Source organism: Lepus europaeus, chromosome 6 (assembly GCF_033115175.1).
Source record: "Lepus europaeus isolate LE1 chromosome 6, mLepTim1.pri, whole genome shotgun sequence".
In the NCBI taxonomy this organism is placed as follows: domain Eukaryota; kingdom Metazoa; phylum Chordata; class Mammalia; order Lagomorpha; family Leporidae; genus Lepus; species Lepus europaeus.
This window is the reverse complement of record NC_084832.1, coordinates 127,083,750-127,110,904: the sequence shown is the minus strand read 5'-3', so window position 1 is coordinate 127,110,904 and position 27,155 is coordinate 127,083,750. Positions and strand designations below refer to the sequence as shown.

The window sequence follows — 27,155 nt, the reverse complement described above, 5'->3', positions numbered from 1 at the left end:
CCTCAGTGCTCAGAAAACGGGCAAACTGTAATAACGCACTCCCCACTGAGCGCTGTCGTGAAGACGACCTGAGAAATACCACCAAAGCCGGTGACCCAGGGCCGTACAGATACCGCTCGGCAGGCATCCTCTGTCATTAAGGCGCCAGGGTCCTCAGTGAGGAAACCCCTGAACGTTCTGGTCTCACACTAGGTGTCCAGCACAGCGAATGGTGCAAGATTTCAGTCGCGCAAACGTGAAATCTGTTACCAGAAAAAGATTCCAAGTGGCAAAAATTGGGGAATTTTCAACAGGGCATGGTTGCTCTATTATAAAAACTCTTAATAACAACCACTTAGATGCTAAGCCCTTCCCAGGTTTTCTCTCATTTAATATTCACAAAAAATGCTATAAAGTAGTCAGTTCTGCAAGTCCAAGGAGGGAACCAAGTGAGTGATGAACAACATCCGACAGGGGAACTGGAGGCTCAGGGAGCTCCATCATGGCTCAGGTCACAGAATCAGTGAGAAAGCACAGCTTAGAGTCCAGGCCTCTGGGCAGCTCTGAGAGGCTGACGGACGCTAACAGACCTGCGGTGCTAACGTTCATCTGCAGGGAGAAAATCAGGAAAACACATGTTGTAGCGCCAACTGCTGGAATGGGAAAGGTTAGAAACACGCGGCTGGCGAGCAGAGTGCGGTCACACAGCCGAAAGGAAGCAATTCAGTGACACCAAAATCACGCAGCTCACGGACAAAAGATGTCTACAGGTTAGGTACCACCATGGAAGAGGAATAAAACATGTTCAAAGACATATTTTGATCAATGGTCCTTTCTAGAACCCGAAGGCCATAAATTGAATTAATAACTAAACTAACTGCTGCTTCTTCTAACTGCTGATTTGGAAAATCAAAACAGAAGTCAATTTATAGCTGGACCTGAAAAACTTATGATTCTTTTGACACGTGACTTTTACAGAGTGAAAGAACATAAGCTCCTTTAATAGCGAATTATAAGTTTATTAACTTATAATTTATTAATAAAGAAGTTTATTAAACTTCTGCTTCATCCACGTGATTTTACCATCTCTCTATGCAGAACTCAAAGCGGAGCATTTACTGGCCAGGCTCACATGACGATGTCATGGTGGATATTCACTGAGTACATGACAGGATCAACGTCAGGACAGGTGAATTAGCTACCTTCACACTGTTTTTCTCTAATGAGCATTAGGTGTTTTATGATAGCCTTAAAAGTAAGTTACATTTTAAAGGGCTTCACATATAGGAGGATTATTAAATGAAACGGCCATGTCACTGTTACTGTTGTGGTGCAATTCACAAATTCTTAAAAGAAATGCACATTTGGGGCTGGCACGCTGGTGCAGAGGGTTAAGGCCCCACTTATGATGTCAGAATTCCTTAACAGGCTAATCCTCCGCCTTGCAGCGCTGGCACACCGGGTTCTAGTCCCAGTTTGGGCGCCGGATTCTGTCCCGGTTGCCCCTCTTCCAGTCCAGCTCTCTGCTGTGGCCCGGGAGTACAGTGGAGGATGGCCCAAGTGCTTGGGCCCTGCACCCCATGGGAGACCAGGAGAAAAGCACCTGGCTCCTGCCTTCGGATCAGCGAGATGCACCGGCCGCAGCGGCCATTGGAGGGTGAACCAGCGGCAAAAAGGAAGACCTTTCTCTCTGTCTCTTTCTCACTATCCACTCTGCCTGTCCAAAAAAAAAAAAAAAAAGAATTCCTTATCAGAACACAATGGCAAGGGAAGACCTTTCTCTCTGTCTCTCTCTCTCACTGTCCACTCTGCCTGTCAATAATAAAAAAAAAAAAAAAAAAAAAAAAAGAACACCGGTTCAAATTCAGCTGCTCTGCTTCTGATCCAGCTCCATGCTCATGTGCCTGTGAAAGCAGTGGAAGATGGCCCAAGAACTTGGGTCCCTGCCCCCTGATAGGAGACCCAGGTGGAGTTCCAGGCTCTTGGCTTTGGCCTGGCCCACAGCCTGTTGAGGCCATTTAGGGAGAGACCCAGAGGATGGAAGATCTCTTTGTCTGTCCCTCTGTCACTCTGCCTTTCAAATAAATAAAATAAGTCTTTAAAAAACAGAAATGTACATCTTTAAAAATATAGTTATTTTCCTCTGATAATTATATGATTCTAACTGGAAAGAGTATAACTAAGATATTTCTGTCTGCTAATACTAACTGATAGAATCAAAAAGGGAGAGAAGGATCCAACATGGGAAGCGGGATACACAGCAGACTCATAGAATGGCAGATGTCCTAAACAGCACTCTGGCCTCAGAATCAGCCCTTAAGGCATTCGGATCTGGCGGAAGAGCTCATGAGAGTATTGTAGGCATGGAAAGCCAAGACACCATGGAAAAGAAAAAAAAAAAAGAAGACCTAAATGAAAGATCTCTGGGAGTGAGATCCCAGTGGAAAGAACAGGGCCATCAAAGAAGGAGGTACCTTTCTCTGAAGGGAAGAGAGAACTTCCACTTTGACTATGACCCTATCAGAATAAGATCAAAGTCGGCAAACTCTAAAGGCTTCCATAGCCTTGGCAACTCATGACTAGAGCCTAGGGACATTACTGACGCCATAAACAAGAGTGTCAAATTGTTAAGTCAGCAACAGGAGTCACTGTGTACTTATATCTCATGTGGGATCTGTCCTTAATGTGTTGTCTAATGTGCAGTGATGCTATAACTAGTACTGAAACAGTATTTTTACACTTTGTGTTTCTGTGTGGGTGCAAACTGATGCAATCTTTACTAATTATATGCAGAATCGATCTTCTGTATATAAAGATAATTGGAAATGAAAAAAAAAACCTGGTGTTAAATTGGAAATGGCATAGAAAATTAATTTTTTTAAAAAAATTATGTAGGATCTCTGTCTTTAATGTGCTGTACACTATTATTTAATGCTATAACTAGTACTCCAACAGTATTTTTTTCACTTTGTGTTGCTATATGGGGGCAAACTGTTGAAATCTTTACTTAATATATACTAAACTGATCTTCTGTATATAAAGAGAATTGAAAATGAATCTTGATGTGAATGGAAGGGGAGAGGGAGCGGGAAAGGGGAGGGTTGCGGGTGGGGGGGAAGTTATGGGAGGGGGGAAGCCATTGTAATCCATAAGCTGTACTTTGGAAATTTATATTCATTAAATAAAAGTCTAATAAATGAAAAAAAAATCTCATGATTCTTTTTGAAAAATTTACTTAATTTCATTTTATTTGAAAACTTCCTCTGTCGGGCTCAAGCCAGGAGCCAGAAACTCAATGCAGGGCTCCCACGCGGGTGGCAGGGACTCAGGAACTGGAGCCGTCACCTGCTGCCTCCTGGGTGCGCATCAGCAAGGAGCTCGATCCGAAGCAGCAGAACAGGGACTGAACCAGACCCTCTGACGTGGGACAAGGGTGTCCCGGGCAGTGATCTAACCACTGTGCCAACACCTGCCCCACCACTGACACTCAATGGAGGGCAAGGGCATTTATTTAATTTAATACAATAACGCTTTAAGTCCTAAATTAGTTCAGGCTGAGAAATGTGGAACCTTATCCAAGCCTGCCCCTTGGTGGTCCAATTCAAGAACAGCAAGCCAAAATCAAAGCAGACTGATTACCAACGATAGTTCCCTACTTAACCTAAAATAGAAAACGAAAACAGCTTCTTGAAATTAAAAATAAGCTTAATTTGATTTCTATATTCTTTCTTAGTTATAACTTTTGATATATTAACCTTTAGCAACTGAAGTTATTAAAACACGATGATGTCAGTTTTGATAACTGATAGTTTCCAAAACCTTTAGATCTGTATTTCAAACCCACAAGGAGCCTCTCGTTTATTCTGGATTTGTGTCTGTGTGTCTTATTCAATATTTTATTTACCACAGACCTGCCACTGTGCCTGCTTGGGGTATGTGTGCTCAGTGCATATTTTTTTTTTAAATTAATTAATTTATTTGAAAAGCAGTGACAGAGTAAGGAAGAGACAGAGGGATAGAGAGAGAATTTCCATCCCCTGGTTCACTCCCCAAGTGGTCACAACAGCCAGGGCTGGTCTCGGATAAAACCAGGAACAGGGAACTCCTTCATGGTCTCCCACATAGGCAGCAGGGGCCCAGGTCCTTGGGGCCGTCTTCTGCTGCCTTCCCAGGAGCCCTAGCACGGCGCTGTATCCCAAGAGGAACAACCAGGACTCCAGCCAGCACTCTGATAGGGGATTCCGGCACCACGAATGGCCGCTTAGCTCAGTCACAATGGCGGCCCCATTTGTTTAAAGGAACAAATGCTATTCAGTTATCTGAACACTTGCAGAATTAAAACAACAAGATATTATTTAATCATGCAGCCATGTGCACACACACACAGATGTTTGCCTGGGCAACTCTCAGACAAATGCAGCCGCCATGCACTGCTCTTCTCATTGTGCTGCCACCAACACCCACTGTCCCCGCACGATTTTAGTCACCAAGCGTCAGGTGGGAAGAGCCACTCCCGAGCCGGGTCTGCTAATTCACCCAGAGGCACTCACTGTGGTCAGGACCGTCCTGCATGGGCGGGCCCAACACGTTCAGTGTTGTACTTAAACCCTGCACGGCATGTTTGAAGTCTGGCCCTGAGGTCTGCCTTGATTGGAACAGAAGAGAGATGCCAGGGAGACCATGATGGGTCTTTTGTAGGTTCAAAAGACATATCCGACTTAATGACTTATTTTAAAATACTCTTGGCCGGCGCCATGGCTCAACAGGCTAATCCTCCACCTAGTGGCGCCGGCACACCGGGTTCTAGTCCCGGTTGGGGCACCGGATTCTGTCCCGGCTGCCTCTCTTCCAGGCCAGCTCTCTGCTATGGCCTGAGAGTGCAGTGGAGGATGGCCCAAGTCCTTGGGCCCTGCACCCCATGGGAGACCAGAAGAAGCACCTGGCTCCTGCCTTTGGAACAGCGCGGTGTGCTGGCCGCAGTGCGCCAGCCGTGGCGGCCATAGGAGGGTAAACCAATGGCAAAAGGAAGACCTTTCTCTCAGCCTCTCTCTCTCACTGTCCACTCTGCCTGTCAAAAAGTTAAAAAAAAAAAAACAAAACAAAACAAAAAAAAACCCAAAAAAACTAAAATACTCTTATCTGTTTGTGTTTTTAATTTAGAGATCTGAATCCCCTTTTGTAAGAAGTGTTGCAAATGCTGTCTTTGGTAATGCTACCGAAGGCTGTCACCTAGTTAGCCAGAGAGTGGGGTTCCCAGCCCAGGGAGGCAGCTCTGTGAGTGAGGGGCCAGGCAGTGGGAGCCTGGGGGCCTGGGCACTGGGCCTGCGGTCAGAGTCTCTTCTGGGCTGGCAGAGGGGCAGCCGTGCCAAGGACTCCAGCTGTTGTCTACACAGGGAGCATGGGCAGTAAGTGACGGCTTAGGTTTGATTTTTATTGTCTAATTCATAACTCATGTCCTCACTAGTGTTCCACTTACGTCTGCATTTTCCTCTCTGTTTAAATCGCAGGGCTCTTTCATTCTTCCTGCTCCCTTTTTCTCTTTGCTGCAATTATTATTTACATCAATCAGCACAATGTAGCTACCACGTTGAAGAATACAAGCGAGCTCGATCTATCACGTTTCAGCTTAATTAGGGCAACTTATGCCCCCAAATCTGCTCCATCGAGTTCACCATAAGTGATGGTCAGCAGATTTCTAGAATGTGTTTTTGAAATTATTCAATTTCTAAAACCTGAATCAGTTCCTTCAAACCCAAATGTCTATTTAAAAAAAAAAAAATCTCTGTGCAGCTATTTTTTTTTTCACTTGCAAAAAGCACAATTTACTTTCTGTGAAAAATTAAACTCAATCTGAAAGATGTAGTAAAGATTTTTGGTGCCCATTTCACTGAAGTTGAGCATATCTATATTATCACATCAGAAGAGTTTCACATATATAAGGAAAAAATACCACACTGCATAGATCAAAATACAAAACTTACAGTTCTTGGGAAATTTTCTGGTTTTTTTAAGTACAGTATGGGCTCAGAAACTCAAAGACAATCGCTTTGTTGTAAATTTGCGACTACAGCTAGACTAGGTCTGTTCAAGTGGTATGGTTTCAGCCAGGTGGCCGATGTGTTTGTACCTGCTACAGCGTTAACACACCCAAGCACTTAAACACTGACACTGCACTGACAGCTGCCACTCTAATAACAACGTATCAAGAAATGTCCCCATGGATTTCCAAATCAGTCTTCTTCATCCTCACTGAGGTTCCCTTTGGCTGTCTACACAGTTCCAGAAGAGTAAAGAAGAGAGCAGGACAATGTGAAAGCCTAATATTATCAAAATGCGCACTCACCAACTTCCAGAGGCCACGCGACTTTAGAACACCTTAACTATCCTACTGAGCGAATTCATTTCTGCTTCCGTTTTAATGAGTGGCATCTAAAACGACAGTTTTGTCGTGAAGGATGTGCTGTGAACACGCCTTTCGACTCCTGAGCCACTGGTGCTCTTGGGCAAGGCTGGCGCAGTGAGCAGTCTGTCAATACACCCGTGCGTCTCTACACAGCGAACGATTCCTGCAAAACGCTCTGCTCCACTTGACTTATTTCTATACCCTATGTCACTACGTTTAATCACAGGACTTCCAAATACATGCTTTCCAGTTATTAAAATACACCCATTTAACCCCTTTCAAGTTTCACAGAGTAGTTCTCCAAGCCCTCACCCTAAGTGTTTTGTTGATTCCTTGCCTTCAGTGAATGAAATAAACGCTTTAAACTAAACATTATAATAAAATGCACGTTCTGAGCTCCTCCTTCACTGAGGGTAGGAATGGAGGCACTGGGAGCTACAGTGCATTTGTAAATGGGAACGGTACACATTGGTGTGAATACTGTGTTGTATATCCGGGGGCAATGCACCTGTAGCCCCACGAGTATGTGTTGGCTAGTATCTGAATTATTATAGGGACTACCCAGAGAACCTTACACATCCTTCTTGCCCGAGTGCCCCTCATCACAGAAATCTGGAGCCACACAGCACATGACTGCAGAAGCTGAAGTTTCCATGCGGACACCCAGGAATCCCTGGGATGTTAGTAACTGAAACGTGATGCATACCATGAAATTTCGCTGGTAGTGGATGTTCTCCTTGTTGAAGTCAATCACGTAGCCGTTGAAGGACCACACAAACGTGAGATCCAGAGCAGAATCAAAGGACGCGGCACACTGCATGGTGGCGTTCTCCCCGACGGTGATGTCCGCGTTCAGTGGGGCCAAGATGATCCGCGTGGGGTCTGCACGGTTTCAAGTGAGAGAATAAAAAGCATGATTCAAGAACTTGTGAGACTCCACGAGATCCGATACGCCCCAGAATACTAGCCAATGCATTCTGATTTCTCTGTGCAAAGCAATGAGACACTTCTAAACCCAAATACCAGGAACAATTTCACCAAGCAAGGACTCGCCCAGAAAGCTTGTATCGATCCAGGGGCTGTTTCCGAAGCTTGGTGGTGAACCACATGTCTTGCAGCACATCAGAGGTTAAACACCGTCAGGTTGAACAAAGAGCAGGACGAGAACCGGGGTTCCTCACCTGTGATGACGAGAGTTCCGGTGCTATTCGCCTTTCCCCTGTTGTTCTCTGCAAAGCAGGTGTAGACGCCTCCATCGCTCCTCGTGATGTTGTTGATTTCCAGGCTGCCGTCTTCCCAGATGAGGATTCTAGAGCAATGGGAAAAACAGTATCCATGATGCTGCAACTGAACACTTTGTTACTGCACTGTTGTTACAGACACTTCATTGTATACAGACGATAAGACAGTCAGGACGGGCTGGAAGTGGGTGCATGCTGTCTCTTGTTTCCAGTGTTCTTCCTCAGAGGGACAGAACCATCACAGTCGTCTTCAAACAGACCTGCTGTTGTACTCCTGCTAGGACCTCCTCCCTTCCCCCTGTGTCAGCCCGAGGTGAGGACGTGAGGGACCTAAGTCACGTCACTGCACAGCCTGGGACCCTCCAGTGAAGTCCTCTCCCAGAGGCCACGCTCAGGCCCTGCCCCACGATGCACCAGAGGACCTCAGGTTCTTCCTCCGCTCCTGCTCTCCTGCAGACTGCTCAGCGGCACCCTCAGGAGGTTCGTCACAATCCTGGTTACTGTTATGCGCACCTGTACACGTAACACACACACACACACACGTGCACATACAGGGTCTTGCTGTCTTGGCATTGTGCACCTGTTCTTCCTCCCACATGTTTTTCTCTATACTCATGTTCCCTCTGAAATGTCTCAGTTCTGCCTGTTAATTCCATCCTTGCATTTGCTAGAACATTCTGCCACCAGGAGGGCCCACCTGCCTGGCTATGGCCCCGGCGTGTAACACACCCATTAACGCACTCCTGCAGGAAACAGCAGCAGGCATCCACCCAGCGGTGAGACGTCCCCACCGAGGGGCCATGTGGTCAGCCTGCCTTCTCTGGGACGAGTGAGCTACGTGGAGGTTAACTGAAGTCCTTTTCCTCAGCCCACCACAAAAGGACATTCAGACCACAAAGGGATGAGCTCAGAAACGTAGGCGGCCTGACACACAGGAGGCCAGGTCACCGAGAAATGTGACCTCAGGGCTACAGCTCAGATTTCAGCACAGGACCCTGGCACGCCTGCTGCTTCACAATCAAAGAAACATGCTTCAGAACCCTCCTCAGCAACCCGTTCTGCAAATAACCTTTTTTTTTTTTACATTTAAGGTGTACAAATTTCATATATACAGGTTTAGGAACATTGTGGTATTTCCCAACCTACCTTCCTCCGGCCCACACGCTCACCCTTCCTCCTCCTTTCTCTCTCATTCCCTCTCTTAATTCTCTCTACTTTCAGTTAATTTTATACTCCCAAGATTAACCCTACACTAAGTAAGAGTTCAACAAACAGTATGAAGAAAAAAACACACTGGACCTCAACGACAGAGACAAGGGCTGGAAACAAGCATCCCGTCTCAAAGTGTCCATTTCACTCCTGTACCTCACGCCAATTCTGTTAACTACTAAGAGAGAGAGAACATAACCACTGGAGCCTGAACAGAGCCATGCACCTGAGGATTCACAACAATATGTCCACATCACTGGCCTCTCACCATGGCGGGCCAACAGCAGGGCACTTCAAAGGGCTGCAGAACACAGAACTACGTCAGCTTTGATGTGAAATCCATACACGGCGTTTTTTTTTTTTTTTTCATTATATGAATTTTTCACAAAACTCTTGAAGCCCCCACTCCATTTTCCACAATCATTTCACATTACCCTTCATTGTACAATTCTCCAGGTACCAACCTGACACAGAAATAACTGTGATGTGGGGAACTGTGTTCGGTAACTCCTTGTTCATCAGAGTAAGATCAACTTTCTGTTTAGATTAGAGATCATTTAGTTTTGTGCTAAGTGAGCTGTTTGCTTATCTTTTTACACAGCAGTTTACATACTACAGTATTAAGCCATTTGCAAACACACTCTGGATCTATTATAAAGTGGCACCTACACTGAGACATCAGATGGATTAAACTAAGATAACTGGACCTGTAGACTCTAGATACAATTCCAAAGTCTTAAATAACACAACCAAAACAGTGGGATTCAGGAGACAGTTCTTTTCCGAACACATAATGACATTTAGGAAAAACAAGTCCACAACACATGAAATCCTTGGTAAGAGATATGACGTGGGGCCCCGTCAGAATCAGAGCAAGGTTCCACCAGGAAGAAGAAGAGGTGAGGTCAGCCTGGGGCAGCAGGGGACCCCGTACCGCAGTACCGCAGGCTGTGCAGGAGGGAGCTCCTAACACCTGAGCCCAGGCCATCTGACCTCACTCTGTGCACCGCTCCTGGTCACTCCATTAACGTATCAGTACCAATTTAGCAAGTTCACTCTTGTTTAAGAGTATTTCTCCTCTATTATGGGATGTTAAATCAACGTATCATTCTCCTAAAATACTGAGCAGACTGCCCAAAATAAATCAAGTATGAATGGATATCAAGTCCTTGTTAAGAAAAAAAACACGTTAGGGAAATTTAAAAATAGTATCCCATTATTGGCTATGTGGTTGTGGGTGAGTTAACAACAACAACAACAAATCTCTGAGCTTCAGTTTTCTAAATTCCTTACAAATTATGGAAGCCTAACATTTGGTCCCTGACTGCAGTAAGAGATAATGACGGGGCGGTAATGACATCTGAGATGTGCAGGCACGGGAACCAAGGCCATGGTCACAAGGCTGTGAGAACGTGTCCTGTGTGAGAGGCTTCCCCAGAGAGCTCCCCGCGGGCGGAGTCCTGGCCCCTGCTCACCTGCTGCCGTTGACCAGCCACTCGGTCCCTTTGCTCCAGGAAAACTTTGGTTTGGGCGCGGCTTTGGGTTTGCATTCGATTATAACCCTTCCTCCCTTGGCAGCCAGGATCTTCTTCTTCATGGGATTCATTTCAAATGTTGGGGCCAAGGCTGAAAGGAAAAGAAATCATTACTTCTGTCTCTTCTTTAGTAACACCCAAACACGCCTCCTGTAGTGTGGCATCTTTCATTCCCTTTTGATGGACAGTCAACGGAAAGGATTAACCTCAGTAAAAGTAATCACTACGATCAACAAGCATTCCACACACACACACACACACCTGGTCTTTTATTTAATAACTTTTATTTATACTTCACCCAGTTCAAAGGTGCTGTTCCCAATGACAATCGGACTCAACTACTAGAAACTTCAGTTACAATTAACAGTCGTAGTCACATTGACCTTAAAGGTAATATCTCAACGGTCTGACTCCATTCCCAAGGGACGTCGAGCACCGGTAAGCAGTGACATACGCTGACGTTAATTCTCTTAATGGCAAGTTGCATGAACAGACCCCATGTTGGACAGTGAGAACTAAGTCCATCCACAACACGTAACTTGGCAGGGGTGCTCCAGGCCTAACAGGTCCTCTGTTCTCACAATACAGCCCCTTTGTCCCTGCACCGAGTCTGTACAGAGCACCGAGTGTGTACAGACGTTTTCTGAGATGGCAGAAGAAGCGGCCCCTCCTGAGGTGCCCCTGCCCTAGCTGCCACTCGGCCCCTCAGTGCTGGGCAGGCTGCACGGGACTCTGTGCCCACTGTGGTGCACACCATCGATGCATCAGCGTGCTACTCTGGAGCCTACCCTGGAACTGAGTCTGTTTTCATCTGGGTTTCGACTCTCTTTATCCAGCCAGCATCTCCCGTGCATCAGGATCAGCTGGGGACCTTGTTCAGATGTTCACACAGCAGGCCTGGGGTGGGCCTGAGATCCTGCACTGGGAACCTCTGGCTGCACGTCCCCCCGTCCCTGTCTCTGCCTCCAAGTCCCAGCCTACTCCTGCCACTTTCTGGGGCAAGATTTAGTCTACTTCACTGCTTCTGCCATCTAATTTTGATAACTGGTAATGAATAAATAAGTAACCAATCAACGTGCAATGTAAAACTAACACAGTGTTCGGGATTTTGTGCAGGCTCAGTAAATATTCCGAGTGACATATTGCTTAAAAGACGTAAAAGAAAACTGAATAAGATTTTATTTTAAAAACTCAAATTTATGTCTAAAAATAATTTTTCTTTATGCAGTTGAGGTTTTAATGACATGGTTGGGTCATTAAGTGACTCCCTCTCTATCTAATATGTGGATTTGTAGCAACAGAATCGAGGCTATGACGTCCACATTTTGGAAGAGGAAAAGAGCACACAGCAGGCGGGAACACAGTGAGACCAGCATAAAGGCGTCCGCAACTACAGATCTGCGGAGGCTCGAGGCACTGTTGGCTTTAGTTACCACGTTCCTCGCCCTTACACAAACGGGTGATCAGCACTGGGATCCATGCATCTTTCCACATAAGCGGATGAATTCTTAACCCACTTTGCCACAGTGGCAGCCCCAGCACATATGATTTTTGCCAATGCATATAAAAATATCATTTTATTACATTTAACTATAAACTAAAACTGTGTACAGAAAATGCTTTTATCCATCTGTTGGTATACTTTGGTGGATTATAGTAAATGTGACTTTAACAAATAAATATATTAATTCTTACCCATGGCCTGTATCATTCTCTGAATCTATGTCAAGTATTTTTGAGTGAGAAAACAAGTATGTATTGATGACAAGTACAAAACATTCAGTGTTTTGCACTAACTTGTCTTTTTTATCGTATGAGGACAGAGAAGCTCTCTCCACAGCAAGCAGAAATTGGGCATTTGGCAAAGAATTAAACTCTCATTTCTTCTCCCAGAGTCAAATCGACTCCACATCACATCATAGCACCGGGGCCTGCAGTGCCGGCCTCACGCCCGTGTGTGTGGACGGTTTGCTCCAGCACCTCCCCGCACTTCCACCGCCTCCTCTTCCTAGCATTGTGTGCAACACCAGTGTTGGGAGAAAACTGGCCACACTGTGCCCTGGCTTTGCCTCTTAGAAAGCAGCTCTTGCAGACAGAGCCTGGTGACCTGGATTCAACCCATTCAGGACCACACCCGGAGACGACCCCTTCAAGTGACACAAAGAGGTCACACACGTAAGACTGCAGTCAAAACAGATGCCGTGACAATGAGAACGTGACAAGCCCGAGCGAGGTTCATGGTGTAACCTGCAGAGGTCCGGATGAGGGAGGGAGGGGGTGGCCACTGTGATGCTTTACAACAGAGAAGCCTGGGGGAGAAAAGACGGGAGTGGATGGGAGACCATGGGCTCCTCCTCAGACCTGCCTGGGTGGGTTCTCCACGGCCACACGCAGAAACATGTCCACGAGGGCATGGCGCTGCTGACCTGACAGAGGATGAAGGCCTGGGCTCGGGACAGAAACCATGGGATCATTCAGAGTAGATGGGAGATGAAGACACTGACCAGGAGTTTTAAAGAAGTAATGATAATCCAGGAAGAGTCACACAGCCTATGTGAAGGGCAGAGGGGAGACCGCGGAACAGAGCCAGGGAAACACAACTCGGGAGACAAAGGCTTCTCACCAGGCGCAGGGGGGTGAACGGGGGCGAGAGCGTGACAGAGAACTAGTCTGGGAGCCAGGACCTAGGGGTCACTGAAGACAAGGGAGACGAGAGGTGAAGGTGCAACAGGCGGATGCAGAGGACTGGAACACAAACACACCTGCACACCTGCACACACAGGCACAGGCACACAGGCATACACATGCGTGCACACAGGCACACACACACGTGTGCACATGTGCACACATGCAGGCACACACATGCACACATGCACATGCACACACAGGTGCACACACAGGCACGAGGCACGCAGGGAGGGGCAGCCGCAGACACTGAGCATCGGGGAAGGTGAAAGAGCAGGAATGCAGGGCCCAGGGGTAACGGGTGTGTTTGGGACAGAGGAGAGGCCCTCCCTGGCTGCACCCAGAGCACGGAAAGTTCCAGTGTAGTCCAAGTGAGGAACGGCAGGGTCAGGAGCTGAGACCCTGAACGCGCAGTGAGGGACCCATGGCAGTAGGAGAGGGTGAGGGCTGGGACCCTGCACGCGCAGTGAGGGACCCGTGGCAGCAGGAGAGGGCCGGGGGCTGGGACCCTGCACGCGCAGTGAGGGACCCGTGGCAGCCGGGAGAGGGCCGGGGGCTGGGACCCTGCACGCGCAGTGAGGGACCCATGGCAGCGGGAGAGGGCCGGGGGCTGGGACCCTGCACGCGCAGTGAGGGACCCGTGGCAGCGGGAGAGGGCTGGGGGCTGGGACCCTGCACGTGGAGGGTTTGGATGGCCACACCGTGTGAGGAGAAAATGCGAAGGCAGGAGTCTGGTGAGGAATGTTCTGAAGACTCCCAACACCAGCTGCGGGCCATGGAACTCGGGGAGCTATGGGGCCCAGGGTGTGACGGGCCCTCTGCATCTGGTGGCCTGGTCCCACTGTGTGAGGGCTTGCAAACCATGGGTAGCTGCCCACACGAATGCGGGGCCACCTGGGAGTTTTGCTTTACCATTTAAAAATGGTGAAGACCAGTGTACACCATGTTCTCTCAGATTTATTGTAGACTTCGGCTTTCACAAAATAAGAACCTACATGCAGCTGAATGTTCAACCAACAGGAGAAAGTTTAGTTATTTTTCCTACTTAAATGCTGGTCAATGACCCGGAGACCACCATCACCATCATTCCACTCCGGACTGCGTTTTAAAAGGTCTTTAGTGAATGAGACACGAAAGACAATCTACGTTCTCTTGCCATCCCGGCTGCTCAATGGCTTTTTAATGGGAATGGGAGGATACTGACCCAAGATCTTCAACTCGGCATTCGCGTAGATGGCCCCGTGCGTGTTCTCAGCTATGCACTGATACATCCCGGCATTCTCGAAGGTCACGTCGTACAGCCGCAGCTCCCCTCTGTGGTACTGCCAAGGACAAACGCAGAACACAGCCGTGGCAACCAACGTCAGCAGAACCGCGCTCGCCGAAGCTCATCCTCGGAGGCTGGGACTTCAGCTGCCTAAGAGTCGGTGCACGGTGGCTCCCGGAGACAGGCCCAGCTGGCACAGCAGTGGCTCCTGCTCTCTACCTCCCCAGCCAGAGCTGGGCCCCACCGCCCTGACCTCTGGGGTCAGTGGGAGACTCCAGGGAAGCTGAGGAGGGCCCGCTGCTGCTGCCTCTGTGGGTAACTCCGGGTCTGCGCACCGGGCAGACAGTGGCAAGGGAAGGAGGACAAGGACAACGCCAGGCAGTGGAGACAGACGAGCAGGAAGAGGGAGAGTGGAGCAGAGGACAAAGGAGCAGGCGGGGGCCGGGCAGAGACTGAGAGTCGTGTAGACTTGCTGACCACAAAGACGCAGTCGTCAGGAGTCTTCCTATCGCAGGGCCGGGGACCCTCCTCCACCTACCCACCTGCTAACCCATCGCAGGGTGACCTGGAGACACGGCCTGCACAGCTCTGCTCTGGGACCACTTACCGCGTATCCGTTTTTCAGCCAGCGGATGGTCGGGATGGGCTTCCCTGTGGCCACACACGGCCAGTAGAGGTCGCTTCCGATGTCCACCTCCGTGTCGTTGATGTGCTCCACCCACTCGGGGAACGCTGGAGGAGAAGGGCGTGGTCAGGACGAAGGGCAGCCTCAGCAAGGGCAGCACTGGACACTGGGCCAGCCCCACCCTGCTGACTGCCTTGGACGCTGACTGGCCTGACAGCAAGTGAGACTCACGTGGTGGTCCCACACAGGCCATGCCCCTGCAGGTGTGACACTACTATCCTGTAGGTGCCCCATGGAGGCCATGCCCCTGCAAGTGTGCCTATCACCGTCCTGTAGGTGCCCCACACAGGCCATGCCCCTGCAGGTGTGACACCTACCATCCTGTAGGTGTCCCACGCAGGCCACGCCCATATGGGTGTGACTACCACCATCCTGTAGGTGCCCCACGCAGGCCACGCTCCTGCAGGTGTGACAACTACTGTCCTGTAGGTGTCCCGCACAGCCCACGCCCCTGCAGGTGTGACAACCACTGTCCTGTAGGTGCCCCATGCAGACCACACCCCTGGAGGCGTGACAATCACCATCCTGTAGGTGCCCCATGCAGACCACACCCCTGCAGGTGTGACAATCACCATCCTGTAGGTGCCCCATGCAGACCACACCCCTGCAGGTGTGACAATCACCATCCTGTAGGTGCCCCATGCAGGCCACGCTCCTGCAGGTGTGACAACTACTGTCCTGTAGGTGCCCCATGCAGGCCACACCCCTGCAGGTGTGACAATCACCATCCTGTAGGTGCCCCATGCAGGCCACACCCCTGGAGGTGTGACAATCACCATCCTGTAGGTGCCCCATGCAGGCCACACCCCTGGAGGCGTGACAATCACCATCCTGTAGGTGCCCCATGCAGGCCACACCCCTGCAGGTGTGACAATCACCATCCTGTAGGTGCCCCATGCAGGCCACACCCCTGGAGGCGTGACAATCACCATCCTGTAGGTGCCCCATGCAGACCACACCCCTGGAGGCGTGACAATCACCATCCTGTAGGTGCCCCATGCAGGCCACACCCCTGGAGGTGTGACAATCACCATCCTGTAGGTGCCCCATGCAGACCACACCCCTGGAGGCGTGACAATCACCATCCTGTAGGTGCCCCATGCAGGCCACACCCCTGGAGGCGTGACAATCACCATCCTGTAGGTGCCCCATGCAGGCCACACCCCTGGAGGTGTGACAATCACCATCCTGTAGGTGCCCCATGCAGGCCACACCCCTGCAGGTGTGACAATCACCATCCTGTAGGTGCCCCATGCAGACCACACCCCTGGAGGCGTGACAATCACCATCCTGTAGGTGCCCCATGCAGGCCACACCCCTGGAGGTGTGACAACCACCATCCTGTAGGTGCCCCATGCAGGCCACGCTCCTGCAGGTGTGACAACTACTGTCCTGTAGGTGTCCCACACAGCCCACGCCCCTGCAGGTGTGACAATCACCATCCTGTAGGTGCCCCATGCAGACCACACCCCTGGAGGTGTGACAATCACCATCCTGTAGGTGCCCCATGCAGACCACACCCCTGTGGGTGTGACTACCACTGTCCTCCAGGTGCCCCACGCAGGCCACGCCCCTGCAGGTGTGACTACCACTGTCCTCTAGGTGTCCCGTGCAGGCCACGACCCTTCAGGTGTGACTACCACCGTCCTGTAGGAGCCCCACTCAGGCTACTCCCCTGCAGGTGTGACTACCACAGACCTGTAGGTGCCCCACACAGGCCACGCCCCTGCTCGTATGACAACCACCATCCTGTAGGTGCCCCATGCAGGCCACATCTCTGCAGGTGTGAGAACTACCGCCGTGCAGTCATAACTCTTGTTTTCATAAACCTCTTTTGGCTGGGAAGCTACTTCATAATGAGCTCTAACCTTCAGGGTCATCAAAATGACAATCACCGTTTTAAGCAATCAGTCCCAACTGATGGTAATGTCATCTTCTCACCTTTTGGACAAAGTCTCGGGTCCCCTTTAACAAATGATCCATTTCCATGTTTACTAGTATGACAACAGTAATACACACTTCTTAGAGTGCAAAGAGCCTTTTTTTAGGGATTGTTTTTCTCTGACAAAGTTATCTTGGTGCCAAGTCATTGATTTCTTCTTTTAAAAACATTTTTTAATTTATGTATTTTGGGGATCTTTCATCTCACGGTTAATCCCCAGATGGCTAGATGGCTGCAATGGTCAGTGCTGGGCCACGCCGAAGCCAGGAGCTTCTTCTGGGTGGCAGGAGACCAGGTCCTTGGGCCATCAATCCACTGCCTTCTCTGGCCATTAGCAGGAAGCTGGATGGGAAATGGGGCAGCCAGGACACGAATCAGAACCCACATGGAATGCCAGTGTTGCAGGCAGCGACTTCAGCGACGCCACAAGGCTGGCCCTGAGTCACTGTTCTTACACATTAAATACGTTCATACAAGGGAGACTCAAGGCTGAACTCATCCTTTAACGACCAACACGTGAAACCTGCAGGTCCCAACTGCAGTATTTAAATTACATCTAAGTATTTAGCATACATATACATAAAAAAACAGAAAATATTTTTTTAAATCTTACCACACCAAACCAACAGCATACAGATATATACACGTGAGCATCCTCGCCTATGTAACCAGATTTAATAAGTTTTCCTCCTTGTAGCATTTCTTGGTAAAGTACAGAGGAAGTGTTTAGAACTTGGGTACTCAGGATCTGTAAACATCAGGTGATAGAGATTTTGTTTTGTGCACAATCATAGCAGGTGTCTCTGTCTTGTCCCCACGAGGACAGAGAGGTCACCTCTCTGAAGCAGGTGGCTACATTCTATGTATGGTTTAATTATGTAACTTTCTGGTGGTCTGATTAGAATTAAAGATAAAACTTCATAAACCTTATTAATAAAGGAGGAGTAATAGTTCCCTTAAATTTCCTCTTTCTCCTTAGTTCTCCTCTAACACATCAGCCACTACACAGTTCAGAATTCTGCTCTGCTGGGAATGTAGTTTTCTTAACTACATTAAGAATGAAAACAGATCCATATTCGTGAGAAACCTGGTAGAATGTGATAGCTTTATTCCAAGAATTTAAGGGACATACCAGAACCTTCCTTCCCATAGAATGACACGTGGGTGCACTTGATGTGTATCAAGTTATGTCTCCAGGTCAGTAATCTACAAATGTGAAGTTCTGGTAAAACATCTCGTCTCATCTCTTACCTTAGTAATCGTAGATGAGATCATAAAGGGGGCGGGGACTGATGCAGAGACGTTTTGGGATCCACACTCTGATTACTCCACTGCTAGACAGATATGGGGTAGGAGGCACAGCCATGGGGAGTGGACACTGGGTGCGGGGAGGTCCACCCAGCCTGGGCTGCACATGCCAGGTTCAGAGACCACACCCTGATCACTCCGCTGTAGGACAGGCATGGGGTAGGAGGATATGGCCCTGGGGAGTGGACATGGGGTGCAGTAAGTCCACCCAATGTGGGCTGCACATGCCAGGTTGAGAGACCACACCCTGATCACTCCGCTGTAGGACAGGCATGGGGTAGGACACGACCCTGGGGAGTGGACACAGGGTGCGGGGAGGTCCACCCGGCCTGGGCTGCAGCTGCCAGGCTGAGAGAGCAGGTGGAGGACGAGGGAGGGACCAGCTGTGGTGACTGACACGGCCAGACCACGTGGGACACAACCGAGAGTGCATCTCCAGCTTTCACCCCGCAGTCACTGACCATCACGCAAAGAACGCTTTGGGCGCAGAACGGAGATGCAAATCCAATGAGAGCACATTGACGATACAATAGACCTGCAACTGAAACACTGTTTAGATTATTTATGACTGTGAAATGTTTTTGATTCCTTCTGGGAGAGCCGGGAAGAAGTCAGAGTCTGAGAGGGGACGGTGCTGCGGAGCCTTAGCTGTTACTCAGCCGGGACCTACTGGCTTCACGTGGGAGAACATCACAGAGGTGACTTCAGCCTGCAAAGTTCCAGGTGTTGCCTGACACAAACTCCGTCTTCCTAGATCCAAATTTATGGTAATGCACGAGAATTAAAGACGTGTGCCAAGATAATTCTGTCAAGTGAAAACGATCCATCAGACCAGTGGATCTTCCAAGTATGGCTCTGGGACCAGCATCCCCAGATGCTTGTTAAACACACAAATTCCCAAGCCCACAGCAAACTTCTGAAGCAGAGAATCAGAGGGTGGAGGCCAGAAATCCACGCTTTTACAAGCCCTCTAGGTAATTCTGATACACAGTAGAGTTTGTAACCCAGTGCCTTAAACTAAGTCAGAACGCACAGGTTCTTCTACAGATGAAAGAGATTTGGCACAGCAGTAAAGACGCAGTGTGACAGCCCGCATCCTATGTCAAGGTGCCTGGGGGTCAGTACCGGCTCTCACTTCACTTCCAGCTGCCCGCTGACGCACACCCTGGGAGGCAACAGGCAATGGCTCAGGACACTTAGGCACCTACCACCCTGTGGGAGACCTGGCCCAGTACTGGCTACGGAGGCATCTAGGGGAGTGTATCAGCAGACTGGCTGTCTCTCTCTGTCTTGATGCCTTTCAAATGAAAATACATAAATAAAGAAGTGTTTTCCACAAAAAAGACAAGGAAGCAAACAAGCCTACAGTAACTGCGTACTCCGAAAGCCAGCAAGAGCCATCCATCACTGTCAACCACGAAATACCATATTAACCACGGTACAATTTCTTATCTATTCTAAATCCTACTTGTGAATTAATTAGACGTAAGATACATGCTTCATCTTTATAATCTACAACACTGTTTTTAAAGCCATTAATCACTGGAGAGCAGCCTCTCCAGTACTGCAGTAGTCCTAAGTGAGATACCGGAGTTATGGAAAAGCAAAGCGGCGCCCCACCTTGCACGTAGATCTTTGCCTGGTGCTTGTCTCTCCCTCTGATGTTCTCAGCCTCGCACTCGTACAGGCCTTCGTCTTCCAGCTGAATGTTGATGATCTTGAGGACGGCGCCAGAGGTGCTGATCTCGGCCGTGCTGGGCATCGGTTCCAGAACCTTCCGCCATCGGATATCAGGAACAGGACTTTAAACAGAAGACACGGAGCTGAAGGCCCACAGTGCTTTGAAGACAATTATTATGTGTTTGTGGCTAAATATTTACGTCATCTATTTATTTCCTAAACGTTCACGTGTTTCTTTGTGTTGGTAAAAAGCACAAGTGGACTTACTTTCCAAGCGCGAAGCACTCCAACGTCACATTCTGGCCCATCAGCGCATACACGTCCTTGAACTGAACCACGATATCAGCGGGGTAGGGCTTTGTCGTCCCTAAATTAAAAACAGCACGGATGTCCTTGAGTTACTAAGCGCACTGCCATTTTTTTTTTTTTTTTTGAACTCCGACTTTCACAGGGTGAGAACCGCGCCTGGAAGGCAGTGCCCGCCGCGTCTCTGGTTCACACCGCGTACACGGGGCGGGACTTCAGCAGGCATTTTCAGCGGCGCTGCTCATCCTGACAGCCACACACGCACTCCGCGGATCTCCCAAGTTCAAAAAGCCATTAGGGAACATCAAACACATGTCGAAGGAACATCGCGGTGGGCCCTGGGTGCGACTCGGGAACAAGAGATTTTGAGGATTAGGAACAGAAAGGCAGTCAGTGGGGTGGTGAGGCCCGGATCTGAACCCAGTGGGATGCAGACCACAGCAGCTGGAGGAAAGACCTGAGCAGGAGGAAAAGTGCTTTGCAGGGAGATAGGAAGTGAGAAAACACACGCAAGTGCTGAGGTTCAAGATCTTGGGCATTTTACAGGCCTGCTCCTTTTCACTATGTGTATTTGCTAAAATGGAGGAGAGAAAACCAACAGTACTGAATACTACGGATGTGACTCCCTTGCAGTGAGAGAAAAAGGCATCTCAAGTCTCTCCCCCGCTGCCCCAGGGCACGCTCAGGGGAAGGGGCAAGAGCCAGCCTAGGTCTGTCTGCTCCTCAGAGGCTGGACTCACAGCTGTGCTGCCAGCAGTGCTGGGATGAACAAAGTGTGAAGGCCAGGTGAGACGGCAGCGGCCACAACACACGGCACTGCACGGGTGGCACCAATGCCAACCACCTGGAGTGGAAAAAAAGCAGCTTACTTGAGTCATATATACAGTTCCTTCAAAATGTATAAGTGATCAAACTGCCTTTCCCCTAATCCTGCGGTCACTGCTCCTGGTTCGGATGTAACCCCTTGGTCTCTGTGACTTCAGAAGGAAGCAGGAATGGCCACAGGACAACACGTGGATGTCAGCGATCCCGGCTGTGACCAACACACAGGTGCTGATGAGTGACTCCATCCTCTGTTATCCCCTAGACTAGAGGCAACGACTGGATCCTGACCATCTGGGCAGTTGTATGAGATGACTCTTCTCAACCCCGAAAGTTCAGGACCAAGCTCCGGCTGCACTCCAAGCGCATGCTGTCTGTATGGTCCTGCCAGTGCAGGCGGCCGGTGTCCCCACTACACCTTCCTTCTCATGGCTCTAAGTACGCCGCAGGGAGACAACCTCGCAAAAACAGAGTGCAGCAAACAAAACACTTACGTTCGGGTATGGGAATGAGCGGGATGAATTTGCTGAACACGCTCTTCGTGATGGAAGGGCTGGACACAAAGCAGGAGTAGTTGCCCTTGTCTGAAGACTCCACATTCGCAATGTAGAGATTTCCATTCGTCTGGGACACAAATCTTCGCTTATCCATTGTGATAAATACCGGGAATTCATTGAGAAGCCAGCGGTAGCTAAGGTCATCTACAAGAAAATGTTGCCCAATAAGTATTAAAAGCATTTTGTTTTTGAGAACTGAACCACCATGGCATTGTTAAGCAAAGGTCAGAAGGAAGCCAAGACAAACTTAGTGCAGATTTTCCAACTGCTCTCAGTTTGTGGAAACTGTCTAAGCCTGGTGCTAAGCCACGGCATGTAGTTAGTGCTCTCTGTCTTTTAGTTTCTGGGCTATTAATATTCTTACTTTCATTTCATTGCTTAGCCAGGGGAAAGCCCAAAGAGGTTAAATAAGTTGCTTAGAATTTCATGACCATTAAGTAGAACCGGGATTCTGAATGCAGGTCTGATAATTACAAAGTGCATGAAGGATGTGCCTTACTGAATTTTAAATTAAACTCCGGATGACTTACCATACTGTGGCTTTGTCTCTTATCTTCGAGCACTCCTACTTAAAACTGTGTTTGGGTAAAAACCGAGTTCCTACAACCTGATGTAGTCACATTTAAAGGTGAAAGCCATAGGAACACAGCAAAGCAGTCACGGATATTCTTCAGCTTTAGGAAACGTATCACATGGCTGAAGATTTTGTGGTGCAAATACCTTGGGATAACATACTGACTAGGTACACCAAAAACCGAATATTCCTCTTAATTTGCTCAATTTCCACAGAGTTTTTGCTTCTCTCCTCTCCTCCCCAGCAGTCATTCAACAAATACATGAGATGAACTTCCGGGTCACAGAATGACTGCCTTAAAACACCCTGAGCTCGTGAAGACAAGCACTGGCAGCGAGCGTGTGCTGCTCACCTCCCGGGCCGGGCAGGACTCCACACATAAACTGGCAGAGGCCCAGATCTCCCTGCACTCCAGAGTCATGGTGACTGGTAAAGCTGCCAACCAGAGTGTGAAAGGGAACCCAAAACGAATGCGCTCTACAGCAACTCCGACTGACGGGCAACGATAACTCAGGGATTTAATTTAGATTAGCTCTGCCATTTTCTTTTCCATTTTTATGACTTATTAGAGTTACAGAGAGAGAGGGAATCACACAGAGAGAGATCTTCCATCTGCTGGTTCACTCCCCAGATGCCCAGGACTGGCCCAGGATGAAGCCAGGAACCAGGAGTTTATCCAGGTCTCCCAAGCAGGGGGAAAGGGTCCACACATTTGGGTCATCTTCCACTGCCCTCCTAGGTGAACATGGAAGAGCCGGGCCTTGAACCAGTGCACATACGGGATGCCAGTGCCACATGTGGCAGCCTCACCTGCTAGACCACAGTGCTGGCCCCAGCTATGTAATTTTCTTCAGCAACACATAACACAAGGAAACACAATGAAGATAGTTAAATTAGTTTAATTTCACATCCTTTCTTCATTGAAGCAGTATATACATATAGATACATATGTTCACTGGTTAAACAATATAAAGTTTAAACGAGGAAGAGGGCTAGGAATTTGGTGCTGTGGTTAAGCCACTGCCAGCGACACCCAGATCCCACATCAGAGCGAAGGTTCAAGTCACAGCTACTGTTTCCAATCAAGCCTCAGCTCATGCATGTCCCTGGGAATAGATGTCGGCCCAGGTACTGGGTCCCTGCACCCACGCGGGAGACTGGACGGAGTTCCAGGCCCCTGTCCTGACTCAGCCTGGCCCAGCCTTGACTGCTGCAGGCATTTGGGGAGTGAACCAGTGCATGGAAGATCTCTCTCTCTCTCTCTCTTGTTCTCTCTCTCAACCTCTGTGTGTGTGTGTGAGTGTGTGTGTGTGTGTGTTTATGTCTGCCTTTCAAACAAAATGAAAATAAAAATTTAAAGAAGAAGAAATCAATCCACCATCTTCAGTCCCTGCCTCAGAGTCTCTGATAACCTACGCCTTTTTAGACACTTAGGTCTGAGTGATCACACTACGTGCGTTACCTTTATGATAATTTAGGGTCACAAAAGCAAAAGGATAAGAAGAAACTCAGGGGGCTGCTTAGATTTCTGCTATGACAGCGTCCTGAGTTCAGCACAAGTAGCTTATTCAGAAACAAGCATCATGCCAAGTTTTACAAGTTTTAATTCTGACCTCTTCTGATTCAGAAATAATGTGTTTGTTTCCCATTCAGATGGAAATCAACGTTTTGCAATGATTTTTGGTAACAAACTGCAAAAACGTGAAAATGCCAGGGAAGTCAAGGCATCTCCTTATCAACCAGGCGCCGCGGTGCCTGGGCGGTGTTTATGCACACACCATTGAGAGCGATCCGAGCAGCCTGACTTCACAGTGGCCGTGTGGCCGGAGAAAGCTGGGTACATTCTACACGTGCGGCTCAGCAGGCACACGGCGACTGTTTCCCATAAGACACTGCTTTGTGCTTTACTTCTAAAAAATGTACGAAGAGCGAGACAGCTGAGGCTCTGTGGGATGACAGCTTGGCCGGTGAGGTTGTCACACTCACGTTTACATGAACTAAGTGCCAGGATAAAGGACAGTTGGTCTGACTTAACACCCAACCCGGATTCTCTAACTCATTTACTTAATGGAACCTGAGCGCGTCCCGTGTGTTGCTAGGTCTCTGTCGCTCATCTCAATTGATCTAGCACACTTCAGCCTCCTGACAAGGCCACCCGTTCGGATAAAACGATAGTAACCGCAGAATGCTACTGTAAGTTGCAGTAAGTGTGATGAGCTGCTGACCACCCTGAACACAGGTGGGGATGGCCGCTGCTGTGTTTAAGGGAGGAAGCCAAGGCCTTGCCACAGCGGTGACTTCCCTGAGGGCTCTCAGTGACCGGGACAGAACTCACGTCCCAACCTCCTTCCTCCCCCACTGTCACCATCACACGCTGCACCCAGGGGGAGGTGCCAGCTGCCCTGCCTCCCTGGCTGCACCATGAAGCTGAATCTTGACCAACACAAGCTGACCCCTGACCCCGTTCTCCTAAAGACTCCGTGGAGGTTTCCTCATGGCCGTGGCTCTGCTAGTCCCGCGCTGACGACCAATCAACTCTCTGGGGTGAAAGCCGTCATCTGCTTTCCTGCTAGCAATGCAGACGAGGCTGCGTAGCGCACGGCTCCGAAGGCGACGTTGCAGGGGGACCAAGCGCCAGCCAGCACGTCGGGCGGGAAGAAATCTTCTCGGCAGCTCAGTGAGACCGCTCTGCTGCCTCCCGAGAGCCTGCACCCACAGCCTCACAGGGGAAACTGGTTTTGGCCACTACGGTGCGTTTGGCTAAGGGTGCTTGCTACTCTGAGTGACATCACTCACTGACCTGCTGAATTATGTATCTTCCTCTTGTAAATACACTTAAGCTACGTTTGTGTGCCCTGGGAATTACTGGAAACTTTTTAGAAGATTTTCACATTTTCTTAAAAAGCAGCTGCAGCACAACAGAATTTACCTGTATCAACAAGATCGCCACAGCTTCTGGCCAGTGCCTCGGTGTAGACGAGTACACACCAGGCTCGCTGAGAGAAATTTCCACCAGGCTCGGCCAGGACTGTGAGCTCAGGTGGGACCTACGGTGCTCCACTCTCCTCCACTCTCCTCCACTCTCCGCCTGACTCCTCATCACATGCAATAAGCCAGATTTTGTTTCCCTTAAGGGTACACCCACCTTCTTATCCCTTTTTAAATTCACAGATGTACCTATTTTTAGGTATTTTGCACTTCATCAATAGCACCCACGGTATAATAATGAGGCTGCAAGTTTTTCCCCTTCATTTTCTCTCACACGGTATATAAAGACATAATTTATGTTTTGGGAAATCAGTAATTCCATTTCTGATGGTTATCACTTTTGAAAGTCTGGAGGCTTAAAAACGTGCATGCAATATGAATTATTTATTGCAATATAATAAAATCTAAAATGAATGTTTACATTTTCATGGAATCAATGCCTACACTCAACCAATTTAATGAATAAATTTATTACTTGCACTTTCACCCTCTCCTGCTTCAAATATTCACTGAGCACTTACTTTGTGCTGGGCATTATGTTGTCCCATATCAAACGTTATAAAGGTGAATACTCATGTTCACTGAAACGCATGCTTGTGGCTGCTTTATAAAAAAGGAAACTCACTCGAGTCAGAGTTTTCCCCGTTGTAAGCAACAGCAGAGCACATAATTGAGAGAAGAACACTACACATCGCGGACGATGGCCCAGCTCCTCTGGAGTCTTTATCCTTGGAAGGATGTGAGAGCAGTGGCATCCCTGTAATCCTGAACCAAAAGGCTGCAGTGTAGCAAGACGCACTGATGACAACAGATCCAAAACACTGCACACACTACGATGGACTTCAGTGATTACCCATTAAAACTGGATATGTGTTTTATCATTTTAAAATGTATTACTAAATTTGACAGTGATTAAAGACTGTATAAGGCAGGTCCACGGATTCTACTGCTTGTATGTTCTCAGTGATGGAATTAACACATTTACCAGACATGCTAACGACTGAATCTCAGGTCACCAACTGGGTCAACAGGGTGTGGAGGGTCAGACTCGGCTTCCCTTGCCAGTAAGATTGTACACTTCACTCCGTAAGGCCTTAACTGAAATGCATTAGGAAGGAGAACGTACACCACACACACACACACACACACACACGGATATACACATCCATGCACGCATGCATACACACACATGCTATGCCTTACGAAGTGGATGTCTGCTCTTGTATGTGTTCAATGTGGGATATCTAATGTTCACAGGTTTGGAAAATTGCTGATGACGTGAGCTGACTACTCAGAATTTAGTCTGTAATTAGCGATGCTTCCTGGAGTCATGTAAAAACCCGTTAATTTTGTTTCATCTCCACGTAACTGCATTATCATTATGGGATGAAGAAGCAATCGACTCTGCCTGCAGCTCAGTGGTTCTCAGCTTCTACCAACGTGTTGTGATCCATGAAATTCTCCATTCAACACAGACGCCACAGACAGAGAAGCAAGGCTGTCCGTGGACAAAGCTCAGAGCCTTCGCCCTCTTCCTTTCTCTGCCTGTCTAATCCCATTCTGCAGGTCACCAGTCTCATGGCTTGGAAGAAATTTACACAATTCTGAATCACAAATTGATATCCCCAGCTCAGGGATCTACACACATCCCAAAGTGCCCACCTGACGTCCACTTGATGTTTAGTAGACACTTCACCCTGAACTCGCCCACACTTATTCCTTAGCCTAGCTAACGGGAGCTCATTGTCTCAGGCGCTCGTGCAAAGACTGAATGCTGTCACAGGCTCCTGGATTCTCTTACATTTCCTAAATGGCCTACTAGTGAGGCCTCCTTGCTCCTTCAAAGAATTTCTAGAATTTAACCCAAATATATCTGGAATTAAACAAGTAATTGCTTATTAATATAGAACGAATCTAGAGTTATCAGAATTACCTCCTGGCTCTATCAACGCTACCTAGGTTATCACAATATCT

General features: G+C 48.6%; 1 protein-coding gene across 1 annotated transcript in view; it reads right to left on the bottom strand.

Moving 5' to 3' along the window:
* The window catches only part of CNTN1 (contactin 1), a 137,337-nt gene that overhangs the window by 99,281 nt on the left and 10,901 nt on the right, over positions 1-27,155 (bottom strand). Inside the window, exons 5-12 of the mRNA XM_062195237.1 lie at positions 21,557-21,763; positions 20,202-20,301; positions 19,875-20,056; positions 14,927-15,051; positions 14,257-14,374; positions 10,308-10,458; positions 7,564-7,691; positions 7,089-7,264 (exon numbers count right to left, since the gene is read on the bottom strand). Of these exons, the coding sequence (XP_062051221.1) occupies positions 7,089-7,264; positions 7,564-7,691; positions 10,308-10,458; positions 14,257-14,374; positions 14,927-15,051; positions 19,875-20,056; positions 20,202-20,301; positions 21,557-21,763 (1,187 nt within the window). The remainder of the gene's footprint in view (positions 1-7,088; positions 7,265-7,563; positions 7,692-10,307; positions 10,459-14,256; positions 14,375-14,926; positions 15,052-19,874; positions 20,057-20,201; positions 20,302-21,556; positions 21,764-27,155) is intronic.